This window comes from Anastrepha ludens, chromosome 2 (assembly GCF_028408465.1).
Source record: "Anastrepha ludens isolate Willacy chromosome 2, idAnaLude1.1, whole genome shotgun sequence".
In the NCBI taxonomy this organism is placed as follows: Eukaryota; Metazoa; Arthropoda; class Insecta; order Diptera; family Tephritidae; genus Anastrepha; species Anastrepha ludens.
The window spans coordinates 95,171,565-95,195,358 of NC_071498.1; the positions used below are offsets into that span (position 1 = coordinate 95,171,565).

A 23,794-nucleotide genomic window follows, 5' to 3' on the forward strand; every position below is an offset into this window, starting at 1 on the left:
TACTGAAAAAAAGAATAATTTCCCTTAAAAAATTATAACTGGCATTTTAAGCGCGTAAATGAACGTACAATCAGCTCAATAATGAGTACTTAGTTACATAGGCAATTATTGTAAGTCACTGTAAATTTTTTTCATTTTTGTGCCAGCTCTTTCTCTCTCCTACTGGCCCGCTCTCCCACTCGCTCTTTCGTGTTCGCCTTCGGATTGTAAAAATATCCTGTGGTGCGCTTTAACATGCCAAAGCCGCCTAAGCGACAAATTGACATTAATCACTATTGTTGCGCGATAATGTTATTTAAAAGTGTACGCATACTGTTGTTGCTACTTGTTTGCTGCGCTGGCTGCTGACTGATCCAATTGGTAAGGCGTAAATCACGCGCTGTCATTCAGCATTGTCGTAGTATTCCATTTTATCACTTGAGTCTTCCCTCTCCTCAAACATTTCTACGGTCACTATAAAATGTTGCTGCTTCCTCTGAGCTGAGTGCAGTTGTAGTTGACGGCTGTAAAGAGTCTGTTCTGGTTTTTCGATATTTTATTTAAAATAAAAACAAACATAATTTTTGATTGAAATGTTTCAATGAAATAACACGAAATAAATTAAATACCGATATAAAAGATAAATTGTTTAAATTCCACTCACAATGGGTAACTTAAGGATTTTTACATCGTTATTATTCGCTTTTACGTACTATTTGCTGTGTAGCTGTAAATTCCCGGTACAAAATAATCGTCAGGTAAGTGTTGGTGCGCACAAAAATCGGGAAATTTATTGCTGACTCAAAACGCGCTAAAAATACGACTTATTTAAAATCAGTTTATGGGTAAATATTTGTGACTAGACTGGGAACTCGTATAAATCAGCATAGAATATAAGGCACATTAGAGGTGTTTTTCAAAAAAAAAAAATATTTTTTTTAATTAAAAAAAGTTCTTTTGAAAAATACTTCCCAAAAGGGGGCGAACAATGTTTGCGCTATATAAGGTGTCTTTCAACAAATACACCTAAACTTAGTTTTAAAACATAACATGTAAAAACTTGGCTTCTTCAGGTTTCATCATATTTGCTTAGAATACGTCTCGTAACAATTATGTGCGAAAAATGACCGGTAACCTACATTCAACCAGCATTTGGAAATTTAAAAGCCTTCATAGACCAGCTAACTAACCTTCAGAGCTGAGACGTATATACTCCGTCAAAAGAGTCGATTCATGAACGCCTAATTGTTGAAGCTTCTTCGGCAACACTTTGCGCTACAGCAGCAATATTCGCAACAGAGCGTACAGTTTTTGGCCAACAAGTCCTTTTTCTATCCTCGATAAAACTAATTTCTTGAAATTTTTTCACCAAACTTTGAATTGTCGACTCATTCAGACAATTACTTCCGCCGAACAAATCAGGAATTTTGCGTTAATAAGTTTTAATAATTTTAACGCGTTGCTCTATCATGTAAAATTGTATTTCTGTCTACTTGACAAGTGTCAAACAATACAAAAAACAAAAAAAAAACAGGTATCGTTCTAGGAATTATTCACTACAGACATCTAGGCATCATTTTTGAAAGATTCTTTACTAATCTCTTGTTCGAAATATGCACTTTTATTTTATCTCTTATATTCGCTCATTATTGTGAATAATATAAAAAAGTTGTACATCCATTTCTTTCTGTTTCTTTTTCAGCTCGGCGAATCTGCGAGCTCATTTCCTTACTCCTTAGCTACTCTGAATCGTCGGCCACATACTGCCTTCAATGCGGATCGATTTAATGGACCAGCGCGTCAGAAACGTTCTAAAAAATTAGACAACTTCGTTGAATACCCAAGCACCGAAGTGTTTGATGCACCCCACCCCGGCTTCGACCGAATACCCTTCAATGATTACAATCGCATAGTTAGCGCCTTAAAAGGTTCGCGTCGCACTTTCACTATGTTATTTTAGTAGAAATATTTATGTACAACACAAGGTGGCGCAAAACTTAACACCTTATCGGAAGGTTTGTAGTTTTTGTCAATGGCATCACACGTCAATCATATTTGACGCTTTGAAACTGGACAACTGCCGTAACATATACAAACAGACAAACAATAAGGATTTCCATCAATCAAAATCATTTTATAATTTTTTGTATTTAGTGAAAAAATTGTTCAAAACACAGAAAAAATTATGATTAATTTTGCGCCATTTTGTATTTCGTTAATTTCGTTTCCATTTCTTTTATTGTGGTGTCTCGTTTTTTTTTTTTTTTTTGGTTTCCATTGCAGAGATGTTGCGTGCACGCGACGAAAAAACCATTATATTGCGCCCACGGCCTGGGCGTCGTTCGGCGGGCGGTGACTTTCCGTTATGGCACTATTTTATAGATGATGCTGACAACATGGGTCTGGATGGCTCTGATACCGCCGCTATTGTGGGCGATTCAGTTGACGCACTGGCGGATACTTCCCTGAAAAAGTCGGCACCATTCAAACCGCGACTCGGAAAACGTGGCGGAAGTCGAATATGCGAATGAATTGCTGATGGCAGTCCATAGGCCGTCCTGTTGAGGTCGTTGCGCAGTTAGCGCGTCGCAGGTGTGCTCACATGTATACATAAACATATATACATACATATATACGGACAAACATATATAGATATATACGAGTCTTGTTAGTTTATTTGTTTTGGTTTGCGTGTTGCGGTTGTGTGGTTGTGCAGCCCGAATGGTTTGGCCAGTTTGTCAAGGCTAAAAGTGATGACCTGTGTCGGCGAATTTTTGATAGCAACAAATTTTTCTATGCACATATTTACGCATTTCAATGTTGATGATAGAGATACATGCAGTTTGATAGTCACCATTCATCAAAACAGTGAAATGGCCTTTGATATTCATGGAAAAAAGGAAAATGTGAAAATCCATTTGTGTTTGAAAAGTAGAAAATATCTTTGTTATTGTGCTATGTTGGCGTTGTAGTGCAACTGAAATGTTAAAAAGATTTCTTGTTATTGCTGTAAAAGTTATCAATTACCTGGTGTCCTAAATTTAAAAAAAAAACATTTAAAACTCGCTAATTCGTATTGAAAAAGTAGAAAATAATTCTATAAATTGGGGTTTTTAATTTTAATATTTATTCAAAAGTGATACAATTAAGAAAATGCAAAAATATATTGGAAAATATTTCCACATTAAATAAATGTAAAAAAGTCGAATTTATGAAGTATTTATGTATGTACATATTTAAATAAGTTTTAAGCGGGTTTAGCATAAAGAATAAATAAATGATATAAAAGAATATAACTAAAAAAAAATAACTATAGCTATACATAGATAGATATATTAATGTAAAAAAATAAATGGCAAAAACAAATTAGATACATCATCGCTGTCGTGACGGTCCGTGTTGAAACTTGGACACCCTCAATAACTTCCTATTCTAAATCTTTTTTTCGTTTGGGTCCATCCTCAGACAGGTTCAGCTCACTAAAACTGTCGGCGATTTAGAAGTTGTTTATTTCAGCTGAGCATTCGTCGTTGTAATGCAGGTGATAGCTGACGTGATTTATTCGCACCGGTCCAAGAATGTGGCATAAAATGTTAAGCTTTTCTTCATCCGCCTTACGCATCTCCCAGGTTTCAGAAGCATAAGTAACGCACGACCTATTTATTGTTTTATAGAGTTTCAGTTTCATTCGTTTAGAAAAAAATGAGGAGCCTATAGCCTTGTATAGGAAAAGAAGACCACATTCCCCGCCTGGAGCCAGATACATATATTGCACATTGCATTGAGGTTTGTAAAAATAATTTCACAAACTTTAATAACAGCGTAAAAGACGACAAGTGCACCCGCCTCAAAACTTCAGCGCTACGATTTAGATGGCATTCGGTGAAGATAGTTTACTTCTTCCTCCTTGCACTTAAATATTAAAACTCGAAAAAATTTTAAATTTTAAATTAAAATTAAAAACTTAAAAAAAGTTTTTTTTTATTAAATAAAAAACTTAAAATTAAATTTTTTTTAATTTTAAATTTAAATTTGAGTGAACAAGTTAAATTTTTTTATTTTTTTGAGTAAACAAAAATTTTATATTACTTAAAAAAAAAATTTTAAAAGTTTATTTTATATGTAAAAAAATTAAAATATTGTATTAAAACTTGTAAAATGTTTTAATTTAAAATTAAAAACTTAAAAAATGTTGTTTTTTTATTAAATAAAAAACTTAAAATTTATGTTTGTTTTATTTTAAATTTAAATATGAGTGAACAAGTTAAATTTTTTTTTGAGTTAACAAAATTATTACTTTAATTTTTTTTTCATATACAATTTTTTTTAATCTTTATAAAAAAATGCAGAAAAAAATTTAATCTCTGAAAAAAGTTTAGAAATTTAAAAATAAATTTAAAAAATTTATTTTATGTATTGTATAAAAAAGATTAAAATATTAAAACTTGGCAAATATTTTAATTTAAAATTAAAATTAAATACTTAAAAAATTGTATATTTTTTAATAAATAAAAAATTTTAAATTAAAATTTTTGAATTTTAAAATTAAATTTGAGTGAAAAAAAATTAAAATTTTTAAATTTTTAATTTAAATTTAAATTTAAATTAAAAAATTTTTTTTTGAGTAAACAAAATTTTTACTTTAAGTTTTTTCATTTAGAAGTTTTTTTTTTTAACTTTTATAAACAAAATATGCAGAAAAATTCGTATAGAAAAAATAGTTGTAGAAAGAAATTAAGACTTTAAGACCCAATTTTCCTGCAACCACTCAATATTTACTCCCCCACATACGAATTTACGCAAGAGAACGGAACGAAGTCGAACCATTTTTGAACCGGACGATAGATTATGATAAAAAATGGGAAAGTTTGTTCACAAACGACAAAAAAAATCCTAACTAGAATTGATGAAATCATGCTGAGCAAAACAAAAAAACAAGCACAAACAGGAAAATGATCGCTAAGCCAGGGAGTGATTCGCTACAAGTTGTACCCAACGACCAAAACACTCTGTTGGTAGTTAACTGGGCATACTGAAGCAGACGATCTACCAGAAGTGATCAAAAAGGGTAAATAAGGAGGGTTTTGTATTTCATTAAGACACCACCAACCTGTACTCTTCTTTATTGATGCGACAAAAGCTTTGAAAGTTTGGTTGGGACATCAAGACATATAATGCAAGCCTGGCACTTTCTCTTTTCACAAGTTTGCAAAATTTTCTTGGTGGTACAAAGCTATTTTCAAGAACGGCTTGTAAAAGTACGTTGACAAGGTTTTTGTTTTTTACGAATAGAGACGAGAACTTCTTCAATCGTAAACTTTTGAATTTATTTATATATTTATTTCCATTTACATATTTGATTTAACTAGTTACATACAGTGAAGAGCATAACTGAGTGCATGTAGATTTATTTTAATATATTTATATACTAGCAAACCCGGCCCCCTTCGCTGGGCACACTAAAATAGAATAGATATGGTTTATTCTTTATTCTTTATTCAAGCGCTTTGGCATAAACAATATTTTTTGTTTTTCTATTTGTTTTTGAGTAAATATAAAATATAAATTGAAAATCAGGAAAACAGAAGATTGTTTTCAAATTTCAAATCAACGCATATGAATAAACAATCTTCTTTTTTCCTGATCATCCATGAATTTTTCGTTTCAATTTATATGTTTTATTAAGCATTGGAGCTTTTTTAACCATTATCCATTTATATTTAAAAAAAAAAAAAAAAAACGAAAAAAATTGTTTTTTCCACGAACACATAATTTCATTCGGGTTTCACATTAAATTCTCAAATTTCGTAAGAAATTATTCACTGTTCCAAAACCCACTCCAAAAAAATTCACAAACAATTTTTACATGTTGCACTTACGTTTTTTCCTTATGGCATCCAAATCAGAAAGAAATATTGACACATTGTAACTCACACTGTCAATTTGACAGTTCAGTTCCGCCCCAAGCGTTAAAAAGTAAGCGACATTATGGCTGGTTCAAAAGAACGCTGTACCCGTTGCCAGTGCTCCGAATTACAACCAAACTTTACGAAACCCATTTTCAATACTTACTTAACAATGTGCGTAAGTTTGGTTTAATTCGGTGCAAAGACACGGCGGGTCCACGTTTTGGCATATATTTCGAGACCCTAGTCATCAATAGGTATGAAAATTACCCTGTATTAAAGCACTTATCAACAGCTTTCATTTGATACCCATATTGTACATACACAACCAAAGGTTACCCGGGTCCACGTTTTGACCTATATCTCGAGCCCTATTTCCAAAATAAAATATAATCCATGTTACTCGTGGATGATGTAGCTTTCGAATGGTGAAAGAATTTTTAAAATCGGTCCAGTAGTTTTTGAGCCTATTCATTACAAACAAACAAAGTTTTCCTCTTTATAATATTAGTAGATATAGATTCCATATAATATTTTTATACACTTTTTTTATTTATAGTTTTATTACTTTTTTTTTTTAAATACTACTATCTTATTTAATACTATTCATTCTCCAACAAAAGCTCTATAAATCAAACTTATACAAAATTGAAGAAAAAAAATCAACAAACTTTCATCTAAATTTCCAAATTTTTTAAGTTTTAGTAAAAGCGGCTCAAAATCACAAGGATTTTGAATAACTTTTTTTCCATGGTGAAAGAAAATGCGGAAGGCCGTTTGCAAACAAACAAAAAACAAAAAATATAATATATTATATTGTAATAAAAGGTTCAACTCCAGTTTCCATAAATTGCACTTTCTATATGAAATAAACTATGAGAGCACCAAACAGAAATATTGTTGGAATGAATTTTTTGTATCATAATCTGGTAGATAATTTCATTGCATTTATTTTTTGAATATGATGTCTGCGGCTACGAATTAAATTTTCCATTCGATCAGTCCAATTTTTGACTACTTTTTCCAATAAATCTGGCTGTATGGCGTCAATGGTGGGTAGAATATTGCAACAAATCGATTCCTTAGCGCGCTGTATGGCAAATGCGCCATCTTGTTGGAACCAAATGTCTTCGATGTTTAGTTGATTAATTTTGGGAAGCAAAAAATTAGTCAGCATGGCTCGATAGCGCTCACTGTAATGGCAGCTTCTTCTTCATTTCGAAAGAAATAAGGACCGCGTATTCCGCCAGCGTGTAAATCGCACGTAAAATATATAAAGTGCTCTATGAACTTCGCGAACAGATTTGTTTTTTTTTTTTTTCAAGGGAAATTTCTACAATTTTAAAGCATTGTTATAGCTTTAAACGATTCATGATGCCTTGCCAAACGTTATTGAACAGAAATGCCAACATAGTTTGCTATTTTCTGCTATGAAACCATAGTTATCGATATGGGTAGTTCTCTTTCTCGCTAAAAACGCGCGTAAATATATCGTCCCCTTAGTATAACAATAGCCTATGTGCTCATAGGCTATTATTTTTTTATTGAATTTTTGGATTCTCCATCGTCGATTTTATATGTGGTCAAAATTTTGTCAAATTCTAGTTCCACAAAGTGGGTCAAAACGTCAGTCAAAAAATAATAAATATTTACAGACATAGTGAGATTTGAGTGAGAGCTACTTTCGACAAAAAGTTTGAAATTCATTTTCTCAAAACATTAAAAAATGTATAGGCTATTTTAATACTAAGGGGACGATATAATTATTTACATACATAAATTATTACAAAGAAAATAACTAGCTGCCAAAGGTTTCAATCTCACCAATGTATGGAGTGCATATTTTTAGAATACACTTGCTCTCCCCTGGCCCATATACATGAACTATCTCCAATGAATTATTTAAATTTCAATTAGTTTGTGTTAGCATGGAAAAAGTAGAACCACTTACCAATATGTGACAACACTCATACATACACATCTAGGTAAATAACACAGCGAAACTGCCAAGTGAAACAACGGAAGCAGGAGCAGAATGATTAGGGTCACCTACGCAGAATTTGCGGGCGTTTAAATGGCTGCTCTGTGTTGAAGCGGAGGTTAATTTTAAAAACGATGCTCAATCAAGGGTCATCTGTGCAGCTAGGTTGGTCGGTTCGTCGGTCGGTCGGTCGGTCGTCAGGTCGGTTGGCCAGGTTAATGGTGAATGAAAGAGGAAGCGAAACAAAAGCACAATAAATAGCTGAAAAAGGGGTAAAAGAGGTATACGCGCGTGTGTGTGTGTGCTGTTCTCTGAAAATATCAAAAGAACAACAGCCAGCTGCCATTGAATGTGTGAAAGGATTGTCAGCATATGCACATTTATGTATTCACGTCTTGGGTTAGCCTACCACGTGTGAGTATTTCAATGCGACACACTGATGAATACTAAGAACTAAGCCATTTAGGACAAATTGATTGATTTGTATCGCACTTTCTCAAAAGAGATTAAAGCAAGGATTTCCATGCCAATTTGCTACGCTACTAATTGTCTGGAAAAGTTTAAGCGGCCAGAAGCGGATGAAAGAAAGCGTTAAATGGGCAAACAAAACCAGTTGACTAAGCTTAGCAAATACTTAATGGCTCCGTAGGAAAATCCACTAGCTCTGCACTGGAGTGCTTGAACCGAATTTCGAACTGCGATTTGTTTGCGGTATTTTTATTTTCATTATGAGTTTTTTTTCTTGTTAAAGTTCGCGTTGATCATAAATGAGCTAATAATTTTGAAGAAATCTCGCAGAATATATATTTCTGATTAATTGAAATTTACTGGAAAAGTATTTCGTTTAAGTTTCTCTTCTAATTTATGGTGTGCGTCGTGATTTTGTCCATCAAATATAAATTCAGTCTTCTGCCTCTTCCAAACTGTAAATGGCTTTCATAAAAATTTGTTTCATTATTTCAACACTCTTGGAGTGTGCTAATGCATTTGTTAAGGCCTGCCTTTCACGGCATTATAACTTACGGTGCATTCTACAGTCCGCGAAAAAATATAACCATTTTGACAAGTTTTAACGGTAGATCTGAACAAAGACTATAAAATACGAATATCCAACGGAAAGGATTACCAGACCAGAGTAATGTCAGATGATAGTGGTCACCATATTTATACAGACGGCTTAAAGATGGACACTGTATTGGAGGTGTACTCGGAACAATTCTTTTTAAATTTCTCCTTTAGACTTCCACACCGGTGTAGCGTGTGCCAAGCTGAGATCTACACTATAGCAGGAAAAACGATAATATGTTACAGAATGAGTTAAATAATGCCGGAGGCCGCTCTCGCTTATCCAACAACATAACACTACATTTTGTTGGGTCTCCGGCCTCTCTGGAGTGAAGGGAAATGAAAGAGCGGATGACGGTGCGACGAAAGGCCCTGAACTGGACCTACGTCGAGTAGTGGAAGACATTGGGGTTCTTCTAAACAAGCTGTACATTACGATTGACTGACTTGAGCGAAATCGCGGAAACCAATAGAAGGTGGTCTCTGACTACTAACTGCAGGATCTCCAAAGCGTTCTGACCAAAACTGAATTTTAGAAGTATAAAATGCCTGCTTGGATTAAACAGATCCTCACAGGAGTTATAACGAGTCTCTGTACTAGCCAGTAGAATAGGTACACCTTACAATGACTTCTATAGAATTTGTGGAGATCAAGAAGAAATTTAGTCGATACAACACCTCCTCTGTGAATATCCTGCACTTCAAAGAAGCCGTGGCAAATATCTTGGCAATTATATTTTTGGAGACCTGGGAAATTTGCAAGATGCCTCACTGGAGGGACTAGTTACCTTCTTAAAAAGATCTAAGTGGTTTAAGCAACTTAGTTAGGTGATGGAAATAAATGCAGGTAACACAGAGGGCCTAAGGGCCACCGAGTGTAATGTCTTAGGCAAGTAACCTGGCTAACCTAACCTATAAATTTATTTACTCATTTTTTAATAGAAATAATTTTTTTATAAATATTAATATTATAAATCCAAGTTTCAAACTGCGTGCAAGATTTCTAAAAATTCGATAAATTCTCGTAAGAAATTGAAGATTTTTGAGTAGTCCATTACATTTTAGTACATATAAGAAGAGCAAATTATTAGTAGCTCAAAATGCTGGTTGATTTTTGATATTTTTTCCCTGATAGTGTTATGTATTTGCTCCACATAAAAAAGTCATTGATTTCTGACAAATCAAGGAGATTTTCTAGCAGTTTGAATTTTGTATTAGAATTACTAAAATTTGTTCTATAAAAGTGGATACCTATTTTTTTTAAGTTCTGATTATAAAATCTGCAATGAGTATTTTTTCAGTTTTTCTAATTTTTGTATAAAGCTTGAAATTAAGATTTATATGGTTTTATCTTAGACAATTGCGGTTTACTTTTGTAAAAAAATATTGAATATAAAAAAAATAGTCAAAACTGGCCAAACTGCTGTGGTGCTATATTTTTCTTGTGGGCCGGCCACAGTTGAGTTCAAAGTCATATTCAGAAGTGCGGACTGCCATTTTGCCTGCGGTGTCTCTCATGACCAAATCGGTACTAGTAAAACAATTTAGAATTATTTGGAATAGCGTTTGCAATCGCCCCTCGGCAGGCAATGGCACACCTCCGAGGGTATTTCTGCCATGAAAAAGCTCCTCATAACAAAGACTACTAGAAATTCTAGCTTCTTTCTCCGAAGTGCTAAGCATTAACCTCCACTGTCATGAAAATCGTTTGCAGGTTTTCCAGGCTGTGACAAGTCATGGACCCACATTGTTGGAATTCCCGTAATGGCTCACGTATTCGTCCTCGCTTAATTCTCCATGAATAGTTGCTCGATTGACAACTAAAGAAATTACGATTGTACGGTTCTATTCGGGTTACTCACCCTCTGGCTCCATTGCTCCTATTGTGATTTAAAGTTGGACGTGGTGTGGATTTGTCGATGCCTTGTATTATTAAAGAGAGAAAAAAACAATGGCTAATAAGAAACTTTGTGACAGCGAAAAAACCAACAGTAGCGATTAATAATTTGAATAAAACCTAACCCCTGACAGCCCATCTGTACATATCTGACATATCTAATGATTATAGCATTTTCGGTCCAGTCCATAATAAATGCGCAGGCTTGTTATCAAGCAGCGATGAATAGTTGCACAATTGATTTTTTTTCTTAATTTCAATTTGAAATTTTATATGCTTTGTAATAATTTATATCAAATTTTTTTGTAATAAAATGAATTATTTTTGTTTTATAAAAACCTTTGTAATAGGGATCACTTTCCTACGGTTTTTTTGGGAAAATAGTTAGAGTTCGGAACCTATCCCCAAATTTACCATATTTTGCATGCATTTTTTACGCGATTTTTTGTTTGCACGTAGTTCTAAGGAACGTATCTACCATGTACAAAAAAAGTTGGGTGTATTCACTTTTCTAACAATGCCCCCATGCATTCTTGACTTACACATACATACATATAACAAGAGCAATAGAAATAAGATAATCAGCAAACAATTATCATTTAATATGTACATGACCAAGAAAAACAGACGAAATATATGAAATTGTGAGCAAATAAACGCAATAAATCTAAGTTTCTGAGGCTATAAACATTTTATTTTCACTCTCCAAACAACCATTTGAAGATTCTTTGAATAATCTTTGTACCTCGACTTTCCGTTTTTATTTTGATAAAGAAAAAACTGTTTTTTGCACAGTTTAGTCATAAACGGATTCCCCGACAAGTCGCTTCCGTTAAAACTTTGAGCTTTTTGGAGCTGCTATCGCTACACATTATTTTAAATATAACATTCGGTGTGCCATTTCGTCACCTTGGGCTGAAGGATCGAGGGACAGATAGGCGGTGTTCTAAGTTCCGAGCATCTGGGGATCTTCTTCAATTTTAACTCCCTGACTATTGCAGTGTTTTTCAGACTGAAATGATGCCATTAATTAAGAATGTGACACTAGTACTGTACGATGCGATATCTGGAGATGATATCTATCATTGCCACTGATAGCCAGGTGGCGAAAAAACCCCTCACAAAGTAGACGACAACTTCTAAGGTAGCCATGAAATGTCGCACATGCCTTAACCAGATGGTTGAGCCATTTCACCCAAAGGTAACATGGATTTCAGGCTATTGGCCATAGCGACATCGAAGGAAATTGTAGAGCCAAAGAATTAGCGAGACTTGACACCAAGTTGACTGATGAGTACACAGATAATGATATGTAAGGAAGTTATTTTTGAGAAAATTTTAAGAACAGCGAACGGAACTAACAATCCCACTTACAGAATCATCACACAATTATGGCCGACATTGAATGCTAAATCCACAAAATTTGTGTTGAGCCGAAATCAACGTAATCGCGTTCACCGATTTTTCCTATAAGGCGTCACTATCTAGCCCTCGGGCGTGTACGTCTTGCTATAGCGGGTTACTGTCTAATAGACGGACACGCCTGTGGGCTAGGCTCGCAGGCACTTGCATTCTACAGAATTCGTAAAGGAAGAGGAGGGAAGATGCCTTATATCCCAGACGTATATCCACCACTTTAGGTAAATAATTCTGAAAAGAATTTACTAATCGAAAGTACCTGGGTACTATGCCCTAAGAATAACTGCCACGAAATATGTGACAAATTCTAAGCTTCTCGTTGCTAGATACAAAATCCTGACGTCAGTATGACAGTTTTTGGTGCATGTGACTCGACTTTGGAATTCTCTTCTCTCAAATTTAGTACGAGTATCTATAAGCAACAAGAGCACATTTAGCCTTTAGCTTTAGAGATATATTAGCAATAAGGCAGACAATATTAATTCAAAAATATTTTCTCCTTTCTTTGAAAGTTAATTTGATTTGTTTTTCTTTGCAATTTAAAATATTTATATAAATTATATTTTGAAAATTGTATGCTTTTGTGAGTTACACTAATAATTACAATATAAGCTTCACCCTTTCACGCTACTGTCGTCTACCTGACCCATACATATCTACGCATGTATTAAGCTGGGCAATAAGTTCATAGCGATTTTATATTTTCTTTTATTTTACAACGACTTGTTTGCTGTTTGGCAAAAATTCATTCGATAGAGTCCTTTCTACTCTACAAAACTGTCTTAATTGTATTTTTGAGTTACCTAATTTTTTATTAGTTTTGAGGCTTAGAAATAGAATACCCAGGAGGCAAAAATCAACATTTTCGACATCTGCTCTTCTTTACTTTTAATCGAGGTCAAAAAGCTGCCGAATCAGTCCGGGACATTTGCGACGTGTATGGAGAAGGTGTCATAGACGTGACTACAGCACGTAAATGGATTAAAGAAAAAAAAAAAATATAATAATAATTGGCGCGTACACTTCTGTTAGGTGTTTGGCCGAGCTCCTCCTCCTATTTGTGATGTGCGCCTTGATGTTGTTCCACAAATGGAGGGACCTACACTTTCAAGTCGACTCCGAACGGCAGATATTTTTATGAGGAGCTTTTTTATGGCAGAAATACCGCTATTAGAAAAATGTTTTTTTTTATTAATTTTGCTTTCACCGAGATTCGAACTAACGATTTCTCTGCGAATTCCGAATAGTAGTCACGCACCAATTCATTCGGCTACGGCGGCCGCTGCGTACGCAGCACGTAAATGGTTTGCAAAGCTCAAAAATAGCGAGTTTGACGTCGATGACACGTCCCGCAGCGGAAGGCTTTCTGAATTCCATGAAAAACGTCTAAAATCACTTTTGAAGGAAAACTGTCGCCAAACCAGCCGTGAATTGGCGGAAAAAATGAACTGCGATCATAAAACGATTCTCAATTACCTTCATTCAATGGGATTTACCGAAAATTTGGAGCCTGGGTGTCTCACGAACTCAACAAAAAAAAAAAAAGAAAAGAAAGTCGCTTTCAAATTGCTTCTCAGCATCTCGCTGCGCGGTCATAAACAGCACTTTTTGTAGCGCATCGTCACGGGAGATGAGAAATGGAGCCTATACATCAAAACGAAGCAAAGAAAGGAGTGGATGGTTCCAGGAGATACGCTAAAGCCCAGAGTCAAGCGGGTCTTCATCCAAAGAAGATCATGATATGTGTTTGGTGGTTCTAGGAAGGAATGGATGGTGCACTGTGACGTGCTCCAAAAAATTGCCCCGGTTCACAAGGAGTTCTACATTGCCCAGCTACACCGCGGGAATGAAGCTATTTGCCTGAGAAGATCTGATGAGACTATGTTGATCCATAGTCCTTCACGACAATGGCCGGGCCCATGTTGCACAAGTCGCACTCCAAGAGCTCAAAAGGGAGGTCCCTTATCATCTGCCGTATTTTCCGGACCTTGCACCGACCAATTACCACCTTTTCCAGTTGCTGTCAAACCATATGAAAGGCGTTACCCTCGATATCAAAGAGGTCCTTAAAAACTGTTTCAACAACTTTTTTGACACAAGACTAGTCGAAAGGTGGGAAGAGGTTGTAAATAGCAAATACAACAGCGAATATATAATTGATTTACTTATTGATATAATTATGGTTTTTTGTTTAAATAAAAATCTTCGGTAAAAACGCTACGAACTTATTCCCCAACCCAATACTAAAGGGCCTATTCAGCATTGGTGGCTTTACATATATACATACACCGAAGCTAAATGCAGCACAAGCGCGTCGAACTCCCAAGCAATCGCTAGTTCCAACACGTTTTTCATCACGGTGGGCGTTTTTGCTGTCAGTATTACTACGCGTATGTATGTATGTAGTTACATTCTCGTTTGTTTGTTTACCAGACTTGCTACTAATCATGTAATGATGACGCTGCAGGAAAATTGTTTGCCACTTCCCACATACGCCCAGTTTTAAGTTCAGCTGCTTGCTAACGTTTTTGTTTCACTTGCTGCTGCTGTTCTACATATGTCAGTTGCTGCTGGCGCGGGAGACGCTGTTGCTGTAATTTGCCGTGATTGTCATTGCGTAAATAACGTCCCGTGGCGTTGCTAAACGCAGGGCACGGAATAGTCTCTAACAAATTGACATTAATCTCTATTACTAAATGTTTTGCTGTTGCTTTCGGTCAATGCTGGTAATTGTTATAGCCTGCTGTGTGCTTGTTGCTGTTCTGAGTTTTTGTTGTTGGCACACAAAAGTGGATTAATATATCAAGGCATAACAAATTATCAACAGCTATCCATTTGTTATTTTTTCCCTTCTTTTTCGTTGTAACAACCAACTGGTGCTGTGAAAAATTATTGCTCCTTAAAACTATAAAAATCCACAGCTTCTTCGATACATTCATCAGTAGCTGCCAATTATCTATAGTGTTCACATATCCATCAAGCTAACTAAGATTTTCAGGAATTTCGTTCTGTGGTAGCGGAGAAGTGAAAAAGTTTTAAAGAGCATCAAATCAAAGTGCTCTAAACTAATTTGGTTTTTGTTCAGCTTGTCATGTACAATTTACGCGCGTACACTTTTCTTCTCGCTTTAGGCACTTCCTGCTACGTTTCTGCTAGCACCAAGACAACCAGCAATGACGATGATTTTCTGCAGGTGAGTAGTCTGCATTGCAATGGATACGAGTATAAGCAATTTAATGTTAATTAAGTTTGTGTGCTCTTTCGAAGTTGAGTATGTAACCAATACATATGCGTTTCTTCTCTTACCACTTCTTATATCGAATTTGCTTTGAGCGCAAATTAGAATTGCTTGCGATGTGCGATGTGTTTTCATTCGCAATTAAGCTGAGAAAATAAACTGTAATTTGGCTTGAGAGCATACTCGCACAAATGCCCTAGTGCAAACATAAAAGTTAACATTTCATCGGGGAGATGTGGCACATACTCATACTCGAGAGTTAATCTTAACAGTTTAAAATGGCTTTGACTGGTAATGATGTCTATTATACGTTGAAATTAGAAAATCAGATTGAGTTAAATGTAGTTCGAAACATTTTAGTTGTACTTGAAAAATTTGCAGACAAAACTTTCGGAATAAATTGAATTGCTTGATTTTGAGAAGAGAAATATTTGTGAAGTTTATATTATACCAGCTTAATGGAGTTTAGTTCGATATACAGGGCACAACAAAAGGTAGCACATCAACAAGTTTTGACTATTTTTCTTATTTCTTTTATTCAATGCCCATTATTTTCTTTTTGTGAAAGTATAGGAAAAATTAGGAAAATTTCGCAAACTTTTCAGCTCAATTCCATGGCTTTTAATTGGAGTTTCTAAAAGAATTTTGGGTATGCAATCTTGTACTTATAAAATTGAACTAATTGAAGTATAAAAAAAGTAAATTGGCGTAATATTAATTATCCAACTTTTTTGAATGAGCGTTTTATTAAATGAAGACAAAAAAATGATTTTGAGTGATGGAAATTTTTTTATTTTGACCTTTACATCACTTGTCCGTTTGTGAACTGCAGCTGTCTAGTTCGAAAGTGTTAAATATGTCTGACGTACATTGACACTCTACCATTTTCAAAAATTATAAATCTTCCAATAGAGTGATTAATTTTGTGCCACCTTCTAATAATAAAGTGTCAGTTTGAGTGGACGAGCAACATTTTCTTTCCCTCAATAAACTTGCAAGATTCATAAAAAATTTGAGCAATTTGCAGAGACGTAATGAATTCCCACCCCATTTCCCACAAATTGTCTAGACCTTAAATATAATGAGTAATATAATATCTCGTGACTGTTTCGAAAAATTCCCAGAGTGAATGAAGGGCATTATTGGTGAAATATGGGGCCTTTCGCCTAGAGTTGTATTTTGGCTCAATAATACCATTAGAAAGCCAATTTTTTTATATGGAAACTCACTAGAGAGGACGACTTCGGTGAAGAAGCTAGAGAGAATTCAAAGGACTGCACTCATTGGAACCAGTGGAATCAACGCACGGTTAAATGTGGTACCTGTAGACATCGCAGGTAAAATTGCTGTTGCACGTACCGCAATCATACTGAGGGGTTCGGGCTATAGGCTCAACCTCACTTGTTGACACTCAAGTATGCTAAGAATCTTTGGGTTCATCCCCTCGTCGGCGGATCAATGTCTTCGCTTAGTCTAAGCGGAACTTTTTCCACCCATATTCCATCAAGGGAGGAGCGAATGGGGGGTTACACCTTTTCACGGATGGTTGGAAGTTGGAAGGAATGGTTGGCGGAGGAGTATTCTGCGAGCAGTTCCCCATAAGACTCAAGTTCAGATTACCGAACCACTGCAGGGTGTTTCAAGCAAAGGTTTGGCTACTTTCAGGCGTATTAACTCGCAAGAAAGTAAATATTTACTCCGATAGCCAAGTGTTAATTAGGGCCCTGGGGTCAATGAAGGTTCATTCGAAACCGGTCAGGGAATGTTTGGTCACTTTCGATTGCATCCAAATTCTTTGACATAAGGCTAATCTGGGTTCCTGGTCATACCAACATTGCGGGAAACTTTGTGGTGGATGAGCTGGGCAGACATCCTGCGGTCAGCTCCTGGAAAGATGGGGTTCGCGCCAACTCAGCGAGTGCTGGGTAAGTACACAAACTTGTTAGGTCGCGAAATACTTCTGGCCACATTTGGATCGGAGGCGTTCGAGCGATCTTCTGACGCTGAAAAAATCTCAGCTCTCGAGCTTCGTGGGTGTTTCACAGGACATTATCCGCGAGGTGTGCATACTGTGAGACTTGGAATTACCTCTAGTCCTTTTTGCGTCAGATGTATGGAGGATGAAGTGGAATCATCTCAGCTCCTTCTTCTTAATTACCTTGCCTTCACAAGACTTAAACATCTTATCTCTCCCCTCTTTGCGACACATGCTGATATAATAGGGTTTGATATTAAATCTGGCGAACTTCATCCGCAGCATAAAGCGGTTAACGCAACCGCATCACGTTCATAATCCACATATACTAAATCTATCCTCCTAAAACTACTTTTATACTGATACTCGTATATGTATATGTACATATATACACTTCTCACAAAAATTAAGGGAACAGTAAAATTTCCTAAATTTCTTAGTGATTTTTGAAAAGCTGTATCTCGGTGAAAAATGGTCGCACGGAGTTCCGACAGAAAGCAATTTGAAGCTTTAGACTTCTAGTTCTAAGATCTTTGAGCAACATTTTTTTTTATTTAACGGTTATTTTGTAATCGTCAGTTAAAGGGCGACACAAAAATTTTCGAAATTTTTTCATGGGCTTGGCAAAATTTTTCCAACTAAAACTAGCCATACAGTCAACTAGCTTCATTTTTTAGCTTCAATTTGCTTTTTTGAATTCTCGCTAAGATCACTTCTCTCTGAGATATCCGCATTTTACGAAAAAAGACCACTTGACATTTTTTAACAAGATAATAAGATGCATATATGCGAAAAAGTTAAAAAAAAAAAATGTTTTTTCAATTTTATGTAATAATGTTTAGCCAATGTTTAAAAACAATGCACTTGTTCCTTTAATTCTTTTGTAAAATTTTGATCAATCGGTCAGGAAAAACGGGTTATTAGTGGAATATTAAACTGTAAAAATCCCAGGAAACACGAGTCCCCACATTAATATTTGTAAGTGAGCGATAGATTTTTTAAAAACCATAAAAAGGGTTGTTTGTATTCATTTCAAACCAACGTTAAGGATAAAAAACTTTTTTTTTTCAAAAAATTAAATTAGGACCTTATAGGAAATTTATTCTACTTTCCAAAACCATTGCCCCATTTATTGTGGGGTTATTAGTTGCTGAGATAATTATGAGCAAAGATAAAATGGTCTTTTTTCGTAAAATGCGAATATCTCAGAGAGAAATGATCGTAGCGTGAATTCAAAAAAGAAAACTGAAGCAAAAAATGAAGCTAGTTGACTGTATGGCTAGTTGTAGTTGGAACAATTTTGCCAAGCCCATGCAATCAAAAAAAAAAATTTCGAAAATATTTGTGTCGCCCTTTAATTGAAGATTACGAAATAACCGTTACATATAAAAAAATTGTTGCTCAAAGATCTTAAAACTAGAAGTTTAAAGCTTCAAATTGCTTTTTGTCAGAGCTCCGTGCGACCATTTATTTTCACCGAGATACAGCTTTTCAAAAATCACTAAGAAATTTAGGAAATTTTACTGTTCTCTTAATTTTTATGAGAAGTGTAGATATATCTCGTATGGCGCTTACACCCTTTTTGGGAGTTTGGCCGAGCTCCTCCTCCTATTTGTGGCATGCGTCTTGATGTTGTTTTCACAAATGGAGGGGCTACAGTCTAAAGCCGACTCCGAACGGCAAATGGTTTGTTATGAGGAGCTTTTTTGTGGCAGAAATACACTCGGAGATTTGCCATCGCTTGCCGAGGGGCAACCGTTCTTAGAAACAACTTTTTTTCCATTTTGGTATTTCACGGAGATTCGGTAGTCACGTACCAATCCATTCGGCTACGGCGGCCGCTGATATTGATATATATATATATATGTATAACAATTAACATAGAATTCAATTAATTGGAAAAAAGTACGGCCAAAAAATAATACCTAACTTTGTTTTCCTTAACATGCGCAAACATTGCTGTTTTATATGTTTTTCAACTGTTTCTGAAATAAAGCTTTGTGCTATTGATTTTTCTCTATAATTTTAATATGGTGTACGAGCTTTCTTTCAGAAAATGGCTCTTAACTTTAACAATAATAATATTTGCTGGAAGTCAATAACTCAATTAATGATATGGTATGCAATGTTTGTGTACAAAAGGTTGACCGCGCTCAACCCGAAGTGCCAATACCCGGTATGAGGAGTACAAAAAGTTCTATCACTGCGATTGTGTTAGTTTGCTGCCGGCTGATATTACCTTATTGCTCAAGCCTGAAAAGCATTTCTTTTGTTAGGTGCATATGGCCGTGCACCGTAATTTTCTTCGTTCTTCATCTTCTTCCGCTGCTTTCGGTGAGAGAATTTATGCTGGTGCCACCAACAACGCACCCCTACTACAACCCTCAGTAATCTAAATCTGTTCAACTACAACTTAGTGAAAATTCAAAGAAGCATAAAAGCTGGCAAAAAATAACACTACTTACTGTATACGAGTACATATAATGAAATTGTTGCTCTGAGAGCTGATAATACTTGAATTATCTCTGTAATCAGTGGCATGGGCAATAGTAAAAAGCAACTAATGAACATTTCTGATGTTTTTCGGTCCGGAATTCGTAGAAATAATTTATCATGGAATACCAATAAATGCAATCATATGAGTTTTTCTTAAATTTCGAATCCAATTCATATAATTTATACTATTTTTAAATTCCAACTCAATTCAGTTAAACATATTGGGGATTTGGATGATGTATTTAAACCTGGTTAAATTTTGTTAAATAAAATTTGCTCTTTAATTCCGAAGTCTTTTAATAACAAAGCATTTTTGCGGTGAATATGTGGGAGATTTTAAGAAATATTCTGCTTGATTCAAAACTTGATTTTTCCTCGACAGTTCTCATGCTAGTTATTTTTACAAATCCGCTGTATTGAAGAATGTACAAATCGTTAAAAGGATCTTAAACATTTTCAAAAATGGTGTACCTTGATCCATCCGCATTGAATGCCGACAAATGATGCGTGGTTTCATACAAAAAAAAAAATCAATCCATTTATTTATGATTATAAGTATTTTGAACAGTATTAAGCTTTCTCGCATTACTATGTCTCCAAATCTTTTTCTATGATTAGAAACTTACGTCGTAATAGGGAAGACTCTTCTGATACTTTGAACTTGAAAGCACTCTATGTTTCGGAATTTCGAAGTCGACTAGATTCCTGTTCATTAATATGGAACTCATTCTACCATTGCTAAATAAAGAAGATCGAAAGAGTCCAAGTTTACTAAACATGCATTGTATAAGCTGCGCTGGCCCCGCTTTTATAAGCTGGCTTTATTTGGGCAGACTCAAAGTGATTGGACTGCAAAGCAAAGATACACTGCAAGCTGCAAAGATACACGAATCTACTTTTCGGCTCTCTTCGTGTTTATTCTTTAAATTCCAATATAAATTGCAATGAGCTATTGAGTTTAATTAAAGTTTAAAACTTAAAATAAGGCAGCATAATTTAAAGCAGGTTCGTTTATTTGTGGATTAACGGCGTAGAACTAACTATGCCTTCCGTGAACCAATAGTGCGACGCATTCAATTCTGCAAAAACTATTTTAACTTTGACTTTAACTTAGGTTTATATAATATCAGCAATAATATCTAAATACTCAGACACATTTTTAATATAGTCTGCAAGATTTATCTATAGACTGAAATAAATAAAATAAAATAAAGATAAAAGTAGTTCAATTAACTAATTAGCTGCTTCACTTTTCATAACCTTCACCGACCTATTTAATCAGATATTTCATTTATTTACTGTTTTATAGAGCAAATTCTGCAAATAAATTTGCAAGTACGCGTGAAAAGATATGTTTTAGAGCTTCCAAAAACGTCTAGAGTTGTCAACCCACTTTTTATTTGCTTTCAATCAAATAGCAAAAAAAAAAAAAAAAATCAATATTTAAATCGAATACTGAATCACTGCAATCTTCGATATAATTTACTGTTTAGTATAAAATCCAGTCTGTAAAATTGTGAAATGAAACAAGCAACGAACGAAAAACTCTATTTTGGTTTTTGGTTGCTGCTGCCCATGTTGGGTGATCTGTTCTAATATTCATAGCTGTTCAGTGCCCAGAGTATAAGCATAACTTGACATAGCTGCTCCTGAAACCTAATCTAATTGAATCCCTTCTTCCTTCTTCTTAAATTCCTTTCCCCTCTACTTACATTACTGTACTATTCTTGTTTCTAAGGCCACGCGAGCAGCTTGGCTGTAACTACACGCCCTTCCACCCTTTTCGCCATATATACAATTCACTATATTAAGTATTGCGAAGTCTTCTGATTGACAGTACATTCTCGTCATACTTAAAGCAGTAAAGCATTCGGTCCAATGCCATGCAGCTACTATATCATTTTCAGCCTTGAAGCTGTCGCGGGCAAAGTTTTTACCAAGCTCACCAAGAAAGACTGACGTCATACGACATACATATCATTAAGCTCCAAAAACAGAGGATACTGTCTGAGAATTAAAAAAAAAACCGACTCAATACTTAATAAACAACAAATTTGACAAACGCCGTAAACATCTCTTTATTAGAAAAGTGATGCCAAAGCAAAATTTTAGGTTAGGCGAGGTTGCAGCGATTGCTCAGTATAGGTCACAGTCAGGCTTATAACCCATTGTAATGCCGTGTGGAGAACTTGTCCTTTTCTTTCATAAAGTTAGTGTGCATTTTTCAAAAATTTTAGAAGATCCCTGATTTCCACAAGACTGATATTTTCGAATTCATTACAAAAAATGCTGCCTATTATTAGATTATGTAACGACAAATACGAAGGTCGAAGCTAGTGATAAATGCAAAAAAAAAAAAAACACAACGTTATACAACTTAAGAAGGTTTTCATTTTTTGTGGATCCTAATGAAATTTATTGTTTAAGGCGTTTGTATAACATATTGACATATATCTATGTATAACTGAGCGATTCCATGTCTATGTAGTTTTGGCATAGTTGGAAATTTTTCTAAAAATTGGTTCATTTATGTGCTAAAAATAAACTAAGCGAAATTTTGTAATTTGATATTTATTTATTTATTTAATGTGAGTGAATTTTCTGTGAGTGAAATGTCCCCGGTTATCTTTAATATTTTTATAACTGGATGGTTGAAATGCTTCGTTTTGTCAAATTTGCTACTTCATTTCGTAAATTAAATATTATTTTTCTTTCTCTAAAGTAGTTTCTTTTGATTTCCTACTCATATTTTAAACAACTTCGTATATTTTATTACACATTAAGGGAAAACTATCGATACCATAGAATTTTTCTAACAGAATGAGTTTCAAATTCTACCAACAGCGACGCGCTTTTGTATGTGCCTTTGCAAAGTCTATTACGATTTAAAAATCCGAATACTTAAGTGTGTGAATTCAAGTCAGTTCCTGCTTATAGCAATTTACACCCATAATTTTCTTTTTGAGATGTTGAATTTTTTCTTTAAAGAGAAAGATAAATATTTATATATTAAAAAATGAGTTGTTGAATATGAACCCGAGATAAAATAATCTTTTCTTTTTGGACTTTCTACCAGGAAAATTAGATTTCCGAATACCTTTGTGAGGAACTGTGTGCATACTATATTTACTTCAAAAACAGGTTTTTGGATATATTGGGTATGGGAATAATTTTCCGCCCTCGTAAAAGAGGTGTCGCTGCTGTTACTATATTTGTGTTCGCTGTGCATAGTAATATACTGGTGAATTGAATTTGTATATGTGAGGTCTCGATCACAGTAAATGACATTCGTTTAAGGCGTAAAGAACTTTTTTTATCTGACGTTGTCTACGTTCGTTCAGAAAAAACTGCATTTGCGGGAGGTTAAGTTTCATTTTTACCTTTTAAAGAAAAGTGCAGCTGATGTTGACAGATCAACCGCCGGTAAACGTTTGCACGCAATGGAAGTGGTCCAGAAAGCAGGCAACTGAGTGCCACATCACTTGAAGGAAAGGGATATTGAGAGACGTTTGGGGACGTGTGAGATGCTTCTTGAACGGCAGAAAAGCAAAGGTTTTCTGCATCGCATCGTCACTGACGATAAAAAATGGATCTTTATGAAAAAAAAATATTCATGCTTCAAAGGATATGTTGTGCATTTGGTGGGATGAGAAGGGTGTCATCTATTATGAACTCCTTAAACTATCTGAAACCACCACTGGCGATCGTTACCGACTGCAGCTAATGCGTGTGAATCAAGCTCTCAAAGAAAAGCAGCCGGAATTGAACGGTATACATGACAAACTGATTTTGCTGCATGACGACGCCAGGTCACTCGTTGCTAAATAGGTCCAGAAAT

At 35.0% G+C, this 23,794-nt stretch overlaps 2 protein-coding genes across 2 annotated transcripts in view; both read left to right on the plus strand.

Moving 5' to 3' along the window:
* Positions 1-507: 507 nt before the first annotated feature.
* On the plus strand, positions 508-2,604 carry LOC128854811 (uncharacterized). Its single transcript, XM_054089220.1, has 3 exons — positions 508-737; positions 1,682-1,907; positions 2,263-2,604. Exons 1-3 carry the CDS (start codon positions 645-647, stop codon positions 2,508-2,510), a joined length of 567 nt encoding a protein of 188 aa, XP_053945195.1. The 5' UTR covers positions 508-644; the 3' UTR covers positions 2,511-2,604.
* Positions 2,605-15,202: 12,598 nt separating this feature from the next.
* The window catches only part of LOC128854812 (uncharacterized), a 31,809-nt gene continuing 23,217 nt past the window's right edge, over positions 15,203-23,794 (plus strand). Inside the window, exon 1 of the mRNA XM_054089221.1 lies at positions 15,203-15,440. Coding sequence (XP_053945196.1) covers positions 15,339-15,440 — 102 coding nt within the window. The 5' untranslated portion in view covers positions 15,203-15,338. The remainder of the gene's footprint in view (positions 15,441-23,794) is intronic.

What these genes read in the sequence shown, in the direction of transcription:
- LOC128854811 (XM_054089220.1), top strand. Translation starts at nt 645, where the DNA reads ATGGGTAACTTAAGGATTTTTACATCGTTATTATTCGCTTTTACGTAC. An exon ending in CGGTACAAAATAATCGTCAG is followed by an intron (nt 738 to 1,681) that starts GTAAGTGTTGGT and finishes TTTCTTTTTCAG; the next exon opens with CTCGGCGAATCTGCGAGCTC. An exon ending in CATAGTTAGCGCCTTAAAAG is followed by an intron (nt 1,908 to 2,262) that starts GTTCGCGTCGCA and finishes TTTCCATTGCAG; the next exon opens with AGATGTTGCGTGCACGCGAC.